The 20,297-nt window shown below is 36.3% G+C and overlaps 1 protein-coding gene across 8 annotated transcripts in view; it reads right to left on the bottom strand.

Moving 5' to 3' along the window:
* Positions 1-20,297, bottom strand: part of TENM1 (teneurin transmembrane protein 1) — an 846,851-nt gene that overhangs the window by 200,359 nt on the left and 626,195 nt on the right. For 6 of the 8 annotated variants that reach the window (NM_001397994.1, NM_001397993.1, XM_046939904.1 and 3 more), the window contains one exon: positions 6,209-6,469. The exons of the other annotated variants lie outside the window; for them this stretch is intronic. In NM_001397994.1, the coding sequence (NP_001384923.1) occupies positions 6,209-6,469 (261 nt within the window). The remainder of the gene's footprint in view (positions 1-6,208; positions 6,470-20,297) is intronic. 8 annotated transcript variants of the gene reach the window in all.

Raw genomic sequence — 20,297 nt, 5'->3', positions numbered from 1 at the left:
TTAATGTTAATTGTGCTTACAAGACAAACATGGAAAAGGGAATATTTCATCAACAAAGACTGTAACATAGCATATGAAAAATGTAAAGGTTAAAACAACAGATAGACAGGTGTAATACCCATGTCAGTCAGCATAAGTAATGAAATCATCTTTTTAAAGGGCAGAATTTTCCCTATAACACTGACAAACAACTAGTCATCATTAGCTAACTTTCCATATATGATAAATTTCATAAAGGGCTCAAATACCAGGGGCACAAATGCAAGAATATCATGATATTACAACAGAGGTGACGCTATAGTGCTTACAGAAGCATGTCCTATTTATCCATAGCAGTTCAGATGACTTACATGCTTCCTTTGGGATAGTAACATTTCCGAAGGAACCTCTGTGAGGTCAACAAAAACATCTTACACCATTAACAGCTCCAGCAGAGCAGTAACAGTGTCAATGTATACTCCAAAACTCCCACAAAAAGCATTGCTATGCTACTGCTGAGATTCATGCACTTCCTTTGACAGAGGAAAGCTCTCAGAAACAATAGTAGAAGTAACTAACATAAATACTATTTAAACACTAAAAGAGAAAAAAACATGACAGATGCAAAATAAATCTTTTATCAAGGGAGGATTACTGGCCTGTTCCTGTCAAATATCCAAGAGTATCATATATCAAATAACTGACAACCTACAGTAAACTCCAAAAATTCCAGCTATTTCACAATGGGGCTTTGCATTTCTGTGTAAACTTTGTGATTGCCTTAATCCATTAGGTGACTGAAACCACCCAACAGTCAGTCATCTGAACAGGATCTTATGTGCAATCCTTGCCACAATAAAAAGCAACGTAAAACACACTAGGAATGGAGAGAAAAATAATAAATGACACACACAGAATGGGATTTAGAGCAGTGTTTACCTTTGTATTTTCAAGCTACATGCACATATTTGACCTACTTGCAAATTAGTAACTCAATTTCCTAATTGCACCATTGTAAACAACAAGTGACAGGACAGTAGCTAATAGAAATACTTCAGACAGTCATTGTTACTACAAACAAAATCCTGCATAGAGAATCACATGGATATCTCTTCTCAGAGCAGGCATTGTTTTTATAATGTAGCTGTTGGTAACAATTTCCTGGCGAATTGAGAACGTGAGCTATCAACCTAATGGCTGGCTTGTTTACAAAATAACAGTAAATAACAGCAGCATTAATCCCAACGTTCTCAATTGCTTGCATTAAAGCACAGGACCTTTATGAAGAGCTAAATTCAAGTTTAATTTTAACAGGTGTGAATTCACAGTAGGTCTATTGACACACACTATAAATTAAATCAGAACCTTGTCCTTAGCTAAATCTTTCCTGGGGTTTGAATAGCTACAGCGTTCACAAAGCTGCATTTGTCATACTGCATCAGCAATTTCAACATTTCTTTTACTAGTTAAGCATCTTTACTCCCTTAGCAAATACTGTTAAGATACTGAACCCAAAGTGCAAATTGCTGAGGTGATTTGCCCCACAGTGACAGAAATCGAACTGAAAAATCCTCAGATTTAGGAAAAGTCAAAATTCTATTAAATGGGCCACAGCTTCCAAGGTATAAAACAAATACTTAAGTGAATTACACAATATTACATGTTTCTATGTCATTAAACTCAGCTTTGATGTTGCCCAATAAATACAGACTTATAAAGGAAAGCGTGTTTTATCCAGGTAAGAAGAGAAGAACTGAATTCTGATCTCATCAGAATTGATTTGTATTGATGCCAGTAAAGCTATGCTTGATTTATATTTTAAATATGTATTTAAATATGTTTGATATTTTTAAAACCAAAACTTAGTCCCAGGACTGAGAACTGCGGACCATCTGACACTATTGCTGGTTCACTGTTTGAACGCAGGAAAGACTTCAACTTCAGTGCTCTTTGTTTCTCTGTTACTTTACTTCTCCTCACATATAGCTAGTAATAATTTGTCTTTACAATTGGCTGTTTGAAATTATTGATATTATATTATTAAAATTTATTACTCAAATTAGAATCTGTTCCTGGACACTGCTGTTAAGAAAGAGGTTTCCTAATAATTTCTGTAGAAAAAATGGAAACAAATGTGCTTCTTAATTTCTTTTTCTTCCTGTTTTTAGGTGGCAAGTATGTTATTAAAAAACAAACAAACAAACAAAAAACAACAAAAACATCCTCTGGCCTCAAACACTCTGTAGCTATATCCCATGATCAATCTAGCAGCATTTCAGCATGTACTAAGACCTTAATTTCTTGCTTGCAAATCTCAAAGAAGGTATTGTCAAGTTGCCATAAGTCAAGTTGCCATAAAATAAGGCAGTCAAAGGAATTGAACATGAATTTGGATCCAAGTGTCCTTTCACATGGCACGGGAATGCACCATAATGCTGGTTTCCTCTACTTACTAAAGAAAACTTAACTACTTGCAAAAAAAATGTAAGTCTGTTTCAGGAGTAAGCAAAACCAATTAGTCTTTAAAGGACTTCATGACTGTCTGAAAATCTGAAACAGGTTAACAACTGTGTTACGATAGAGTTCCTTACTAGCGTTCAGCTGAGATGTGGTAACAAAAGTGAGTTGGTGGCTGTGCAAATAAGTCAAATGTGGCTTAGAAAAGGATTACAGCATGACATGAATGAACTTGAGGTAAACCACACTGCTCCATGTCTGCATGGGCAATCGGTAAAGGAAAACACATGAATGATTCAGTGGGGAAGAGTGCATGGATACAAAATGGACTTCAGTCCATTACCAGCACATTGGCTGGTAAGGGATGTAGTTTCACGTCATTTGAGTAGTTTCAGATATATGATCAAAGACAACTCTTTTTGTAGATCAGGGTTTTGTTCTTTCCTGCACTAGATATTTTGTTCTAGAAAAATACATTTGGAAAAAAAAAAAAAAAGAAAAAAAATAGAAAAACAAGATGTGCCAGCTCAGTATTCTGGCAGACTAAAACACCGAACTCAGTGTTCTGATATTCTGCAATGACAGATACTATTGTTTCAGTGAACTGAGGCTATAGCAGGGGGGTTGGAATTAGATGATCTTAAAGGTCCCTCTGAACCCAAACCATTCTGTGATTCTGTGCAGTCTTCTTCAATGGAGTAAGTAACTATTCTTAATATTGTTCTTTTGTAGCATTTCTGTCCAAAATTTACATTCCCATACCACAGAGTAGCACTTTTACTGTTAAAATAGAGCTGTTTATACCATTCCAAGATAACCAATGATCCCCAAGAAATTGGTCGTTCATTACTTGCTATTAATATATATTTTGCTTAGCCTCAGGCAAAGCTTCAGGCAGTTTGTGCACTAATAGGCTATTATTAGTTGCCATTAGCGTTGACAACACTAATTTAAATGGGAATGTTGGTATTTCACACAATCTGTTCAATGCTTTCAAAACAACAGAGTATGTTTAAACAGGCATAATGATAGAATTGGTGCGTCTAGGAAGGAAAACATTCCTCAAATAAATTCTCAAATCTGGCTAGTTAGAATACATGATGAAGTATACTGATTATTAAAAAAGTGCATCCAAGAGAAAATTTACAACCTTCATTATTGGAGGTTACTTGGAGTAAGAAGGCACTGTTAGCTATGTAAGCCAAAAACTAAAAAGCAGAATTTTTTGAGCCAGTACCTATAATTTCCTAACAGTGTTAAATACTGATATGTTATGCTTAACTTTTTCCACTAGAACTGGGTTCAAGTTTACCTCATGTAAATTTCTAAGGTTGTTTCTGATCTTTTAAATTAGAACATGTGTTCTCAGAGTAACAGGCAGTAAATGGAGTAGGCACATACCCAGAATACTGACACAAAGGGCTTAACAAAGGTTCGTTAAAGAAAAAAAAAAATCAGGTCACTTTTACAACTACTGAGACAGAGCTCTGAGTTACACCCACTCAACCACTGCCCTCACAGAGATCAAGGATTTGAAGTAAAAGGTTGCGCTTTGTCTGTTCACTTGTTCTTTAGAACACAATTGTTCTGTAAAACTAAAAATCTTTCCATCCAGAATGTTGTAAGTTCAGACCAATCAGTGTTCCATCCCTGGAATAAGAAAATCTTTCTTTGATAAACTCCAGTAGATTAAAAAAAAAGAAAAAAAGCTCAAGGCAGTGGTGCAAGATCAGTGTTTTTTGTCTTATCTGGAATAATTTCTATTTATTCAGTCTTCAGGTTATGTCTGCACAGTAATAACAACAATATAGAGTATGCAAATGACCATTCAATTACCTTAATCTATTAGTTTTAGCACTCAAAGGATACCAGAATTTCAGTCAGTCCATGTTACCTCCCTATACCCTTATCAGATTTGTGAATGAGGAGCTTGTCCCTTTTAAGTTAGTTTGATCTTTGCACTGAACAGTACTGCAGGTACAGATATATCATGTGTCAAGTAACCTCTCTAGAGCTTTGCATGGGTAGGAAAAACTCAAGGAATAACTTCTGGCAATGGCTGCAATGTACTTAGCCATTTTTGCACCACAGAAAGTTTCTGGCAGGCATAAAGAAAGTCTACGTCTATGGTAGCAACTGACAGGGATAAACACAGCACTTGCAGCTCTCCAATAAAGCTTTTTGCACAGATAACTGCTTAAAAAGAGAAAGATTTGTCACATATTACTTCATTTAGTACGAGATTTAAGAATGTGCTCTAAGAATGCTGAAAGTTACTGAGAGTCAATCCAGATGGAAAACAAGTTGCTATCCGGATCAGAACTCTTGACTATGAACCAACCTGTGAAGTACCTCACAATCACCTTCATCTTCAAATTTATCCACATTAACTTTCAAGACTAATTATTATTATAAATACTCACCACCCTAAGAAACACTGACACCCAGTCTGTCTATCCTGTCTGAAGAAAACTTTGAGTTAATTTAAAATTGTGGTCTCAATTTCTCTTTCTCTCCTAGCTTAATTTTGCACTTGCTTTTCTCTCCAAATTTCCTAGTTAAAGTTTGTATTGAAGCATCTAAAACATGAATCAATTAATTAACTGAATTAATTGAATTAATCAAAAGCTTGTTATAAAGCTTACAAAGACTCAAATATTAAAGCTACATGCAGGACTACTCTGCTATATGCTATATCATGTAAGAAATGAGTTCAAATTGATTAAATTCATTCATATTATAAATATAAAAAGGATATTCATGAGTGAATCCTTTTTCATATTATTACTATAGATCCACTAAAATATATCACTGTCAACACTAAAGTGTCATCTGCCACTTTCACTGGTTCCCTGATCTCTTATCAGTTAAAAAAAAAACAACAACAAAACCACTCATTGAACTACATTTAACTACTAGTGTAGTTAGGTATTTGGTTAACTACATCAGCTACAAGAGAATCATAGGGTATCCTGAGTTTCAAGGGACACACAGAGATCAATAAATCCAGCTCCTATATGTATCTGTTAAATGCACAAATTGAGTAAGGTCACTGATGTTAAAATGATAAATTTGTTTATATATTCTTTCTACACCACTTAAAGAAATAGCGAAGGTTTTCATTAATTTTGATGCATCGAGATTTTTTTTCCCCATTACTCAATTAAATAAACATTTCCCACTTCTAGAACATAAGATAAGCAAATAAGTAAAAGGATCCTGAAAGAGAATGAGTACTTAAAACAAAGAACAAGGAACTACTAATCCAGAAATCCAATTTCCATGCACAGAATCAAGATCTGACAGGGACCAGCTCAGCCTGCCCTGCTGACAAAGGTACCTCTTCAGATATAGCCTAACTCTCAAGTCTTAAAGCTAAACTCAAAAACCAGAAAGTACAGGATGGAGTGTACACAAAACATGTGATGTAAATGTACACATAAAGATTTATTTAAGAACCTAATTCATAGCTCACTAAATTAAAATTATGATCTTCCTATTGTATAAAAAATAGAGAATACAGGAAAGCAACTGTTATCTAGAAAGAACTACACATGTTAGCAAAATCATTGTCTCATTTTTTTGCCTTATTTTTCATCTACGCTATAAACACAATTTAAGCAATGTTTTTATCTTGTATATATAATAGATGATCTACTAGAGATCTAAGGATGAAGGAGGAAAAGAGAAAGAGAGAAAAATGAAAGAGAATAAGAAAGTTTCAAATGAAGTAATACTTCTATCCAGTATGTCAGACGTATTTCTTTATTACCATTCTCCCCATCAGACTTCCTCTCATGGTCAGTGTCAGTCAGGGACAACGCTGAGTTTGCCCGGCTTGACAGACAGGAGCTGTGTTCTGACTTCATCCCCCTCATCCACATCCTCAGGGCATGATCTGGTGATGCGCCACCTTCGGTTTCAGTATCAACATCTGAGCCCACCTCTAGTGGGTAGCTGTGCTCCGACACACCATGTAAATCTGTTTGGTAGCCAGAGCACAGAATGTGGGGTGTCTCACAGAATTCCATGTCTGGGGGAGAAAAAAAAAAAGTGTTTAGAAAAGAATTTAGAAGTTAAAAGCAACATACATTTGATGTCCTTCAAGAGAATCTGCTTTGAGAATTGACATTGTTAATACCATTAGAAGTCTTTTTTTAATCAATGACTAACTATCTAATCTAATACAATTTTTTAAAAGAGTGCTATTTTAAAGTATATAATGCAGCACTGTAACAGTGCCTTTTTGTCTGATAGAAATATATAACCTCAGTGTGTACACACCTACACACTAATAGTAACATAACAATTTACAGCTGACCTGAGTTTGAAGACTTAAAAATACAGATACTTTTCTTTTTTTGCCTGAAAGATGACAGTTTTAAAATTGATCTTACAAATCAGAATGATGGCTCTTTTTATCATAAGGAGTACGCAGTGAATTTGTAAATACAGAATTTACAAAACAATGTCAGAAATATTTGGCTAATCCACTCCCCCCTCCAAAAAAGAGAGAAAAAAAAAAAAAAAAAAAAGACTACTTACCAATGACTTGCTCTTTGAGAGTGCTGTCCTTGCATATTCACACCAGTGGGTTTTGGTTCTCCAGTGCTGGTGAACTACAGGAACCTCCTGGAAGAGCAGTGACTACTAGGACTGTACAAGTGCCATCTCATGACACCAAGTGATCAGAGATATGGGGGAGTTGTACAGTGCTCAATACTTCAGTTATTCTTATTAAACACTGCAACTGTAGAGCATCAGAAATCCAAGGAAAAACAGAATGTGGACAGGAACCATAATGTGAATATGCAGAGGAAACATTCTCGAAGAACTACAGGTAAGTAAGACACATTAGCGAATTATAGCTTTCCTTTGAGGTGGCCTCTGCATATTCTCACTTGTGAGAATCCAATTACAAATGCAACTCCCAGGGAGTCAGACAAGGAGTTCTAATTAAATAAGGATTACAGAACTGTACTCCCTAATTGAACATCAGACCTGGGATGCCATCTTGAGAGACTAAATACAATATCAAACATGCATAGAGTATTCTTTCAATTTCTAGAAAAGAAACATTAGAGATGAGGGTCATTGTGAGAGACTGAGGACAAATATTCACTCCTACTGTCATACTAACGAAAGCCTCAATTTGCTGAACTAATCCACTTACCAGCCGGTGAGAGCAATGGTTATTATTTTAAGCATATTCTAAGAAATAACAAAAAGCCCTGGTATTTTCTTGAAAGCACTCACCAAAATCTACAAACCAAACACTAAGCTATAATAGACAGGTGGCTCAATATTCAAGTCATTGATCTCTGTAAATAAAATCTCTTAGCCAACAAAATGTTCCTGAAGGTCTCTGCTGTGGCAGCAGCTCATACAAGCTCAGGCAATGGCAATGTGTTTTCTAGAGAGCAGGAAAGAGGGCAGGGACAGGAAATAGAATGAACTGGACACAGCCTCATTTGTGTATGCAGGAGTCCTGGAAGGTCATCCTGGTTCCCTAGTGCTACTACACAGGCTGCCCCATCCCAGAAGCACTGACTGTGCTGCTCATGCTCCTGCCATGCCCCAGGGCAACCAAACCAAGGCAGATATGGGGGCTTTTGGAGCGCTCTACCACCTCTCTGATCTTTTCTCACAGGTAGAGGACCTGGTCTTATGTCTGTCCTTGTGAAATCACAAAATGCATCAACTTCACTAGCTCTGCGCTCCAAGTCTCTCAACTGACTTGAGGTGGACTCTGAGGTTTGATGGAGATTGCTAGGAGATACCAGGAAGCAGCTGCATAGTTTCTGCAGAAGAGGGAATAGTTGGTATTCACTTTATCTATGTTTACAATGCAGTCTTCCTTCCTGTTGTCTGGAGTCTGTTTAAAACTGCCCCTTGGCAGACTGGGAGAATGAAGAAAGAAAAGTGGTTCCAGTGGGTGCAAATGGAAGTTGAGCAGCTAAGGCTGGACTCTATACTGGTTGCTGGTTCTTAAACCTACCCAGAAACCTGGAAGAGAGATTTGAACCCCTCTGGCCTCTCTGAAATAAACTCTCTGTATCCTATGGCTAGGATGGTAAACACAAAACATCCAATCTCCAAAAACCCTTGCTTTTCCGAGACCTTTAGAGCTCCTTGGACATTGGAGACACATACACAGAGGCCATCTCACAGGAAGTTACTGAAGATAACTAAATACAGTGTTGTTCATATAATGACTTATTTGTAGCTCTCATTTTAATTATATATTATATATGCAACAAACTAGTTCCACTTGGTTTAATTACACAGCAATCACCAAATTTTCCTATGACACAGTCTAGATATTGATGCTGGATTCAAACATCACAGCTGTATTACACTCAGCCTTTACTTTCCTTTTGACAATAGTAAATGAATAAAACTACCTTTATATAAAATACAGTTCCAAATCGTGCATGGTATCTCTTATGTTTTCTTGACAAAGTTCAAAAAAGGACTTGTACATAAATTAAATAAAAAGCCAACAATGGTGCTAAATGACTAACCCATTGCCTATTATCAATGAAATAAAGATGAAAGCACATAAACAGGCTGATACTATTCCACACTGAAATAAGGCCTATACTGTTCATTTAAATGGAGACTGTGGACACCACTATGTCACCAAACATTTCCCAGTAACAGTGAAGTGACTGAATGCTTCCTTGTAAAATAACTGATTTAAAGTTCTGTTTAAATGAACTGAGCTACTATAAAACGTGACAAGAACTCTAGTCCATGTCCTACCCTCATGATGTGAAAGGAAGGTGAACGCTAAATCTTGCTGTCCAACAGCAGACAACTAGAAATGAGGCAGCTTGCAACAATTCTGACAATTAGCACATGTATTAACAGTTGACATAAAAAGTAAGAGTAAATACATACTGACATTTCAAGAAATATATTATCAAAGAAAACTAAGATTTATCTACTAAAACCATATAAAATTCAAGGAAAGTAAATTAGACAAATAAATTGGATAGATGCATTTAAAAAGACTAGCAGTTCTGTAGTGCTTCTCATCTACACTGATGAGAGTGTATTTCCAAAGGATGAGAGTTTATTGAAATACATCAAGAAAAAATTATGGAAATGACACTCATCACCTCATGAAACAAGAGCCAATAGACTTAATTACCAGTCTTAACATTCATCTAGATTTTGATCAAGGCCCACTCTACAGAAATAACCTCTACTAAGTCCATCCCATAAGATCTGCTGCAATTCTCTCAAAAAGCAGTTTTACTTTCATTTTTGAACTTAGGCTTCCGTAAAGTACTACAGCAATGCAGTGTTCATAGAATATGTCTCTCTTTGTCAACTGAACAACAATTTCAAGAAGCATCTCCTTGCCTTTAAAGCCAATATCTACTTATTTTTAACAACTAAGAAACTTTCCTGTAACAATAAATACTCTGGCAATTTCAAGAGCCGTGTCAGGTGATGCCAGCCCCCAGGGAGCTAAGATGCAGGCACTTCCCTCTGCGGATGTCCACCACAGGCAGACTGTCTGCCCCTAGCAGCCTGCAGCCCAGAGCCTTTTCGTTTGCAATTGCACATGCCAAGGGGAAAATTCATCCCAGTAAATCTCACAAATGCTAATTAGATTACACATGTTTAAGAAGCATAGAATTTAACCTTCAGTCTAGAAGTTAATTCAAAACGTAGCAGCTAACAAATTCAATATTTCAGCTATTTTTTTTTCTCTGGCGGAGTAAAATAAATTGATTTTTTAATACTATAACTCACAGCCAACCAAATCTGAACTCAATATACTGCATGAATAGCCTATTTCTTAAGTATACAAACCTTTGTAGTATTTCAGTTCTCATGGGATGCATTTTCTGAAAAGCACTTAGCGTGCCAAAACTGTCTGGTTTGGCTTGCACATCTAACCTTGTTACCTAAAATACTATGCATTTCCACAAGGAGATAAAGTTCAAGTGGATTTATGTTAGACTTAGTCTAACCAAAGAGACACAGTCACCAAAGAAATGAGGGAACATTAATATGACATTCAAGTTTTTGCATGAACTGTGTACAGAGGAAAAAAGGCTGTTATTATGAACCTATAAAGAAGGTCATGATAGGATTTTCACATCAGAAGCTTTGTGGAGTTCATTTTAACTGAACTTTTAAAAAACAAATATTTAATTCTTCGGTTTTGTAAAAAAAATTGAAATCAAGTTAACACATAAAGAAATGCAAAATATTTTATGAACAGGAATTGGAAAGGAGGCTGGTTGCATGAAGAATAATCAGAATTTCAGTTAACTCATTCCTTTCTTTTATTTTATGCAACTTAATTTTCATGAAAAAAAATATCTTCACAGAGGATCAGCTAAACACATGTTTGTCCATACTGGACAATACCATCTTTGCTCTTCTTTAAGACCTTCAAGCTGCTGTAAGAATGATGGAGTTCAGTAGTAGCCAGCTCTAACACTGCTCTTGGCAATGTAGAACTACAGAGAATTTTTGCCTTCTCTTTCCAGATACACCCTCCAAGTTCTGAGAATCTTACTACTGCTTTAATTTAACCACCAGGACAATAAATAAATTAATTAGGTTTACATGTGTATATAAAGCCTTTATAGCAATGCATCTTCAGCACTATCTCATCCTCCTTTGTATGGCCAGAACTGTCTTCCAGCTCACATAATAGCAATGTGGATGAAGATCCCACTGCTCAGCTCAGCATTTCTGCAAATCTTAGCAGACCTTCAGGACTTATGGAATTTCCACACTGTTTCCATTTGCCAAGAAGTTTGCTAATAAACAAACATTAAACAAAACAAAACAAACAACTGTCCAAAGGAAAAAAAAAAGAGAGAGAGAGAAATGAAAATCACAAAACTAGCAATGAACACAAATGAGCCTGAAGAACCCTTCTTTCAAAATTTCATGCTTCCTTATGAAAAAATATAATTTTGTGTTAATAACAAAATGACAAAGAATAACACCTATTTAAATTACTTAATCAACTTATCTGAACAACTAGAGAGAGAGCTTTCAGAAAAATGGAAGAGTATTTATAAAGCGGAACAGTTTCACAAGTTGTTATTTATTACATGCCTTTTATGAACTCTGTAATATAATTAAGTCATTTGGACTCACATATTTCAAAGGTCTCTGAATTCATTTGAGTTACAACTTCATTTTTTTCCTAATTCTTGCTCTAAAGTTCTTATTATGAGGAAACTTTCACCCAAGTACATAACCACTCAATTCTCCACATGAAATTCCACACAGTCAAATCATAGAGCTGTCTGAGTTGGAAGGGACCTTTAAAGGCCATCCAGTCCAACTTCTCTGAAATGAACAGGGACATCTACAGGTTGATCAGGGTGCTCAGAGCCCCATCCTGCCTGACTTTGAATGTCTCTAAGGATGGGGTATCCACCACATCTCTGGGCAACCTCTTCCATAACAACATGTCTGAGAAGCCCCTGCTAAATCTGAAGACATGTTTGCTCCAGTGCTTTCTCTTGTACAAAACACAGACTAATTGCTCTGGTAACTAAATCATAATATCACGTTTGGCCTCAACATATGCCAGTTACTCTGTTTATACCATGAACTCAATGTTACATACTAGGAGCAATTGCTGTTTCTCAGTCCCTCATTACCATACATGTCATCCATAATATTTAATCAACAGACCCGAATTGGGTAAAGTCAGGATGGTGGCTGAGCTTTAAAAAAATTCTTACAGAGATGCTGCACACAGTCGATGGCTGGAGCATGCTGTGAGGGCTCCATCTGTGAGGGCTCTGCCCACAATATCTGACAGTAAGCAATGGTGCAAGTGACGAAAATTGAAGGAAGATGGAGATTTCTTACATAACAGAAACACACCTTTGAGGAGCCATTCAGCATCAGGTGCTTGGGGATGAGCAACAGACACAGTGCAAACACCCAGTGAGGACCTAACGTGTGCTTATGAAAATGGAGATCTTTAGGCTCTTCACCAATTAATTTTGCAAACAAAAAGCGAAGCTTGCTTATTAATTTGGATGAACAATTTATCTGGTTCAAGTGGGTTGATTGTGCTTTTTCATAGGCTGATTGGACAACAGAAAGATTGGATCACAATCTGCCCACATTCTTGTGATAAAAAGATGAGCACTGTCTGCCAAAACATTCATTTCCCAGTCTATGGGAGAAATGCGCAACACACACCCAAGACTGTGCACTCGGCAGTGAACTACTTTGTCTTGGCTTCAGCTGTGGATTTATCATAGCCCCATCAGATTGGGTATGTGATGGGCATGGGTACACTGGCCTCTGTCCTTCAGCTGCCCCCATGCCTGGTGGCCTTTATTCGCCAGCCTTCCTCCACCGATTCCAAATTGCCTGTGCTATGCACAGGGTGATGCATTAACCTGAATAACATCATGCCTACAGTAGTTACCAAACTAGTGTCTGAAAGAGTGATAATAGGAAAATCAAAGGAAGAAAAGATACAAACATGCAGTTTGTTTTTACTGTGTTACACAGTGAATGCGCTTTCACACTGTGAACTAACACCAATAGGTTAATCAGTGAGTGCATTTCTTTTTCTTCAAAATGAGAAGACCAGAAGCTTATGGTACAAGATAGACAGACAGGAGGAGGAACTGGGAAAGGAAGGGAGAAAATAAATCAAATGGAGAAAGTGAAGCTCACATTCATTTTTTGAAGCAACACACATGCACCCTCCTAAATGAGAAATTTTGAGGGCTATTGAGCACTCCACTAAATTCGGTGTGTTCAATGGCCCTGAAAATTTCTCATTTCTCACGTGAGTACCATGGTTTACTGGCTGTACCCTGGACTTGAGAATTAAATGTGCAGACATCTTAAGCTACTTTATAAAGTTGTTTGTGTAACATAAACTGCTGGATAACTCTGTGAATGCTTTGTGTGTGTGTGTGTGTGCGTGCTTACATTTGACTGAGTCAGAGACTGTTATTTTTTACTATTTTTTTGTATGTTCCTAAGTTGAGAACATGCTGCTTCTTCCCCAGGACAATATTATTTCGGACATCAAATTTCAGTAACTTTTCATATTAGAATAGTTGAGACAGAAGCCAAATATCCATTAATTTGCAAAAGCACTTTATAATGACTATAATTTTGCTTTTTAAATCACTGTTTATCACTTGATAAGAGTCTTATGACAATTCAAAACAGATTTAGCTGCATCTATTTTAGTAAAAAGTATATTACACATAAATAATCTGCATATAAAAATATAATTTGAGCTTTTATATTTAGGTATCAAATGCACAGGTCTGGATGTTTTCTTTTACTGTATTTACTGTATTTTTATCTCTGTAATTTATTTTCTTATATGAATCTCTGGTTACCACCAGAAATGCTAGAAATTTAAAAATAATAGTAACAACAAATAAAGGAAGATTAAAATGGGAATCTAAATCTGCTATAACACACAAGTTTTATCAAATTGCAGATAGGTCAGCTAAGGGATTAGGAAAGAAGTATGCACTTTCACAAAACTCTTAGGACTGTGAAATTCATGAGAAGGAAAGAATCTATTTCTCAACTCCTTCCCCAGAGGAAGCAGAAGACGGCAAACACCTTTCTCATCTTGTCTTTAAACCAATTCTTCAGACTTAGAGGGCAGGAGCAGACTGACAAAAATAGACTGAACCAATTTTTAAAAATGCAGCTGCAGTTCTGAAAGTAATTTTTGTAAATTACATCGAAAATCAAATGAATAAGGATATGTAGTTCTCAAGTTCTGCATCCTACCCTCATCCTATGAAGACACAAACTTTGTGGAAAATCATTGCTGCAGACCATTGGAAATCTGTGATGTTAGAGATCTTGTTTTTCAAGAGTAACTTAGCAAGGTGCCAGAGATAAGGCTTTTACAAATACAGTGTGGATGCAGTTGGGTCTCATTTTAATTTTGCAAGAAACATTATCATTATCAGATAGACTCGAAATGTAATCCTTCAAATTCAAATATATCTTAAGTATTGTTGATCAATGCCTTCCCTATTCTTAAAGTGTGGCTTTATAATGTAAAATACTTTCATTTTCACAGATTCTGTTAAAGAGAAATTTCCATTACGGATACTCATAAATGTATCTTTTATAAGGAACTTTAGAGTTATAAAACCACAGCAAACACCAGGAGTTAGCATTTAACCTACACTTCTGTTAAAAGAAACCTACTTAGTCTCAAATAATGACCACACTAATGCTACTCTACTAAAGGCAAGAGGAAAGAAATATCATCACAGACAAGAAAGAACCTCAATATCATTTGTGAGAACAAATTATGTTTTTATGATACAGCAGTTGAAACAGAGTTTGGAAAACTTGTCTTACAATACATTCAATTTCAATTTCTATATACAAAAATACATTACGAAGGAAGAATTTTCAAAAAAAAAAAAAAAGATTTGTTGTTTCCAAAAGCTGTGTTGTAAGAGATGCATTAAAATATTCTTTCAGAAGCTTAACAAGTTTCCTTGATTCTAAAATCATTTGTCAGTTACAAATTTTGGTACTTCTGCATGTGTTTAAATGAAGCAATAGATAATGGACCCTTTCTTCTCATCATTAAATTTTCAAAATTAAAGCTAGCCACAATCTTACCCTGTAGATTCTGTTAATTTCCTTTATTTAAAAAAAAAAAAAAAAAAAAAAAAGGAAGAAAAAAAAAAGAGGACTTTCTTGAAGGACAGCACAATTGTAAATCAAATCATCTGGAGAAAATTAACTTTTCTCTTTGAAATGGTTTTATATGAGCGCATATTTTTCCTGAATATTAACTTCAGAAAGTAAAAAAGTGGAGTACTGATAGCATTAATCCAGTATGTTTATAACTTAACAGGCATGGATAATGTAGTGGTTACAGCTTGAGGGCTGGTTTCTCATTTAAGAGAATGAAGACTGACAATTTTTTTAACAGACTTTAAGTTGTATACCATCATTTTTCAAGGTGACATAAACCTCTAATTGCTGCTAGATCCCTACAAACTTCTGGAAGCCATTTTTGAGTATGGTTACATTTAAAGCAGAATCACTTCCATTCAAACATCAGTCTTTGAGATTTCATGACAGATATCACATCCTAATAGCATTCAGGATGGGAATATAAAATTAATTTCTACCAACAGTTTTCATTCTGGTTTGTAAAGTATTTTAAAAATACACCTATTGTTTCTAGAAGCCTTGAAATTGTTTCCTCTTTTAAAATTCTAGTAGAAACATTCATACGCTAAATGAAAATCAAAGCCTTTTTTGAATTAATAAATGTAGACATCTTTACAATATTCATTGATTTAGTATTAGAAGGCAAAAAAAAAAAAAAAAAAAGTATAGAATCTGATTTCATTTACATGCTGTAAATCCAGAAACACCTTGTATGATGCCAGTGGGTCCAATAAAGTAGGTAACATGTAGGCTTCAGGTCAGTATGACTGTCTGGGAAGAAGCATCTGCAAGTTCACATCTTCATGACAATGGAAATACTTTTAGAAAGCCAGTATCAAGAGAGACCTACCAGAAATGTTCTTTGCTGATGGGTTATTTAAGAGATCTGAGGTACTCAGACCACAGGCAGTGTACAAGAAAACAACCAACATCACAGAGTAACTCAGCTCCTCGCCTTGACTTTCACCAAAAGGCACAGAGATCTACTATCACTTAAAATTTGCTTAAAAGAGTATCTATTACCCATTTTTGTTTGAACATGGAGAGCTGAGTATTGGAGGTAGGTGGGAGTGGGGGAGGGCTGTTAGTGTCACCCTAGGCCAGCTTCAGGGAACGCACTTATAGTTATTTCAAGACTGAAACAACACAAGGAGGACTGACGCTTCTGTAGGACTAGTTACTTCAACCCATTGGCAATATTCACACTCAAGCTGACAATTTTTTAAAAAAATCTGACATTTTGGAAAAAGTATTTGCAAGAGATTGGAAATTACAGAGAGGTGTAAGCACATAGAGGCAGAGTCCTTACGGGAAAGGGTGAGGCATAAGACACTCACAAGCATCAGGTTGTGCGTTCACCAAACAACAAATGGGTGATCAGTCACTGCTGTCATTGTGCTGCCATCACAGGAACGAGAGAAATGGAAGAGCAGTGGCCTCTTGCAGTGCAAGGTCTGACCTTCACTTGTCTCCTCAGCAGCCCCTTTCTGCCCTGCAGCTGTGTCATGGAGCGAGCTGAGGCACAGCAGTGCCAGCTGAGGGCCCTTCTCCTGTCTTCTTGGTATACTCACTAACTCCTTTAAGTATAATCACCTTTTCCACTAAAAATCAATTTAGACTGTGAGATAGTCCCTACATTAGAGCTTAGACAGCTAAACAGATTAACTTTGCCCTGTTTGGCTTGCAGGTGCACATATTTGCACTTTTTCTAACCTTTTTCTCCAGGATCTTTGAAAAATTTACTTATGGCGTACATGTGCTAACATCTAGGAGGGATGCTGCATATACTTTTAATTTAGATTAAACAACTAAGTAAAATTTAGACAAATACCCTCTTGTTATTAATCCTGGAAGAAGAAAGTGAGAGCGCATGCACGTGATCCCTTCTGTACTTCCATTCACATCCAATTATATCCAGCTGCCAACCTGACATTGCCGAGAACATATGAAAGACAACTTGGCACATCCGTTGCATTTGATTAACCAACTGGGGATACAGATTGTCAGTGAAATAACCTCTCTTTCCCCAAAAATCTCTTGAGGAGTTTGTCACCAAATGTTCCATCTGATCCAGAAATGGGAGATTACACTCTCTTCAAAAAATTTGGACCATTTCTGTTCCCTTCTTTTTCAAGTGTTCACTCTACCAAAGCACTTTCAATATCAGCAGTTCAAACGCGAAGGTCATCTATGTTGCTGTTTAAATAATATCAAAACAATTTAATGGAAATTACTATTTTTTGCATCTCATTTCTACTACAGAAACCACTTTTTCAAGTGTTTAAACTCACATCACTCCTTTAGATCTTTATTAGTTCTGCTCATATTTCCAGAAACTGTTTCTTCAACACTACATTCCATTAATTAGTTACTTAACTTTAAAAGACTCATATTCTGTCTCAGTAACTACAAAATGGGTTTTCTTTTTGTTTTTATACCATCAAGATGCCTTAAATTAACTCAGCTGAAAATGGTGCAGTAATTGCAGGGGTGCACACCCAGGAACTACACTGTGGTAATCTTAAATACAGAATATTACTACTATTTAAGTTAAATCAACAGTTCTTAAAATGTATTTCACCCTAAAATGCATATTGTGGTTACCAAGAAAAAATGAAAATTTCAGACATTTATGTCAGCATAATAAAGTTCCTAAGCATACAATATGGCATCTACAAAATTTGGGATCATTAAAATAGAGAAATTGAGCACGGAAGGGAATAACGTACTTCCAAGAACATTTTTCAGAATTATTCCAATAGCATTTGTCTTTATGTTGTTAAGCTACTTAAATAGGTACTACAAGATGGCCTATTCCCTGTATATCAGGAGGGATATAGGCTTAGAATACCAAGAGCTGTTCCCATCTCATTTTCCACCTCAAGATTTGATGTAGGGCTCCAAAAGAGGGAATAAGTACCATCATTCCTGTGCTGTGCCAAAGGGAATTATGTATGAGAAGAATTCCAAAGCACACCAAATCAAAAGACCTCAGTACATTTGCACAAAGTTTAAACAAGTGCTGTGAGTCTCTACCATGTCACCAAAAATTTATCCAGGCTTTGGGAACAAAACCACTAAACTAAGAAATACCTCCAGTATTTTTATGCAGCTAGGAGCACTTGGCTACATTTTTTTTCTAGCTCTAGACCTCTTCAATTCCCTTGCCCTTTCTTAATGTGTGTTCTATTTGTTTTAAAATACTGAATAGTTTATTTGGGTATATGATAATCATTTTAGCTATTCGAGTCACTGACTTTGAAAACACTAGGCTGCAGTTTAACCACATAGCCTCTTTACCTTTCATTCTGACGCAGGCATATAATAGATACCTTGAAAATAACAAGTTACTGACTCGTAAGCATTAAAATATGATCGCTCTCCTTTCGAAAATGAGTAGACAAGCACCTGCTCTTTCTAATGCAAATCAGAGATATTGTTGCCTATCCATGACTAAAACAAAAGTCTCCTTCATTGTGGAATGGATACATTTGTATTGCTAATGTGATGGTTGGGAGGCTACCCACCCAACATGAAATAGCTAGAAGTTGGTGACTAACTCAACTTTTTTTTGAACAAATTCCCCCCCAAAAAGAAATTAGAAAATGAAATAATTTGTTTGGACCTCAACAGACTGAAAAGTACAGGCAGAATAACCCACAAAGTATTATACACATAATACTAAAGGTTCCCAGCATCTGCCTGTGAGACATTGCTTGGTTGGAATACAAAATGTACCGCAGTGGCCCTCATGGCTACTGTCACGAAACAAAGCTCAGCAGTGGGCAATTGAAAGCTTGAGAGCACCTCATAGGTCTTGGTTATGAAAAGCTTCTGCTTGGGAAAGTCAAAGTTATGAGTCCCCACAGCAGATGAGAATACTCTAACTCAGAGAAAGTAAACCAAAACAACAGAGCAAGACATTTCACTACCAGATTAGCCTACAGTAGCCCTATTAAACTCCTCCATGCCCCAAAGGAAAGCTTGCCATAGGCAGACAAGCAGAACTCAAATTCAGTATTGCTGGAAATACTTTCTGCCTCCTTATTAAAAAATTCACACAGTTGGAGGTGAACTAATTGAGGTGGTGGAGACAGTAACACAGAAGGCATTTAAAATGTAATTAAGCCATGATCAGAAAAGGGACACATAAGGGAGACAGCTCTCAAAATAGAGACTCCAGGGAAATACCAGATTCAAGCACAAATGAGAGCAACTGTGCATTGAACCACATTCAAAGACATTTTTATATACAGCTAGAAGAATCTGCACAAATATCAATTAGACACTTAGGCTACAGATAACCAGAAAAATAAGGAGGAAAAAAAATTACAGTTTGAGACAACTTTCATGGGCTTTACTGCACACCACAGAGAAAGGTGTTCTGACAAGAAAAGGACTCCATCCTGCACCTGAGGGATTCTGAATCATACTGGGGATTTCATAACAAGAACCCTACAAGATGAGTAAATGTCATAACTCTTTTGACTTTATTCTATCAAATCATGCTTTGGCTCTACTTTTTGCTGTTCTGGAAGGACTGCAGCAGCCACTATTTCACAAAGTGAAAAACACAGCTCACACAAGTAATTCACTATATTAAGGAGGAGGAAAACAAGTAGAAAGAAGAGTAAAAACATGTAATTTATAAACCTTACAATTTTGATCTAATATATTTAATAAATATTCCCTTTGTGACAAAACCTGCCGTCTAGAGTGACTCAAAGCAATAGCCTACAGAATTTAGTTCAAAATTTTCCCTCAGTGTAAGCTATTTCACAGAAAAAAAATGCATTAGAAAAAGTACTGGAAAAAATACTACTACTCAGCCATGTAATGAATTGTTTTCAGATGACAATAGGAAATGCTTAAACATCCTTTTGTACAAAGCTTTCTGTTATCTAACAGTTTTGCATTTAAACAGATCTTAAAGCCTTTTTTCCACTTCTTTCTCCTAATAAATTTGTTTCACGCAAGCCTGCTGAGATCAGAGTCTTCATGAGTAACAGTTTCTCTATAGGGCAGGAGTCCCATGTGGGTTTTGCCTTTCTAGGCATTATCTACCGTTCGGTATTGTCTCATTTTCCTACCAGCTGCTACACCATTTCCCGAGCTGCACTACCTCTTACTGTGCCCAATATCAGCCACAACAGTGATAGAGCAAGTAGGAA

The sequence above is a fragment of the Gallus gallus genome, chromosome 4 (assembly GCF_016699485.2).
Source record: "Gallus gallus isolate bGalGal1 chromosome 4, bGalGal1.mat.broiler.GRCg7b, whole genome shotgun sequence".
In the NCBI taxonomy this organism is placed as follows: Eukaryota; Metazoa; Chordata; class Aves; order Galliformes; family Phasianidae; genus Gallus; species Gallus gallus.
This window is presented reverse-complemented; position numbering and strand designations above follow the sequence as displayed.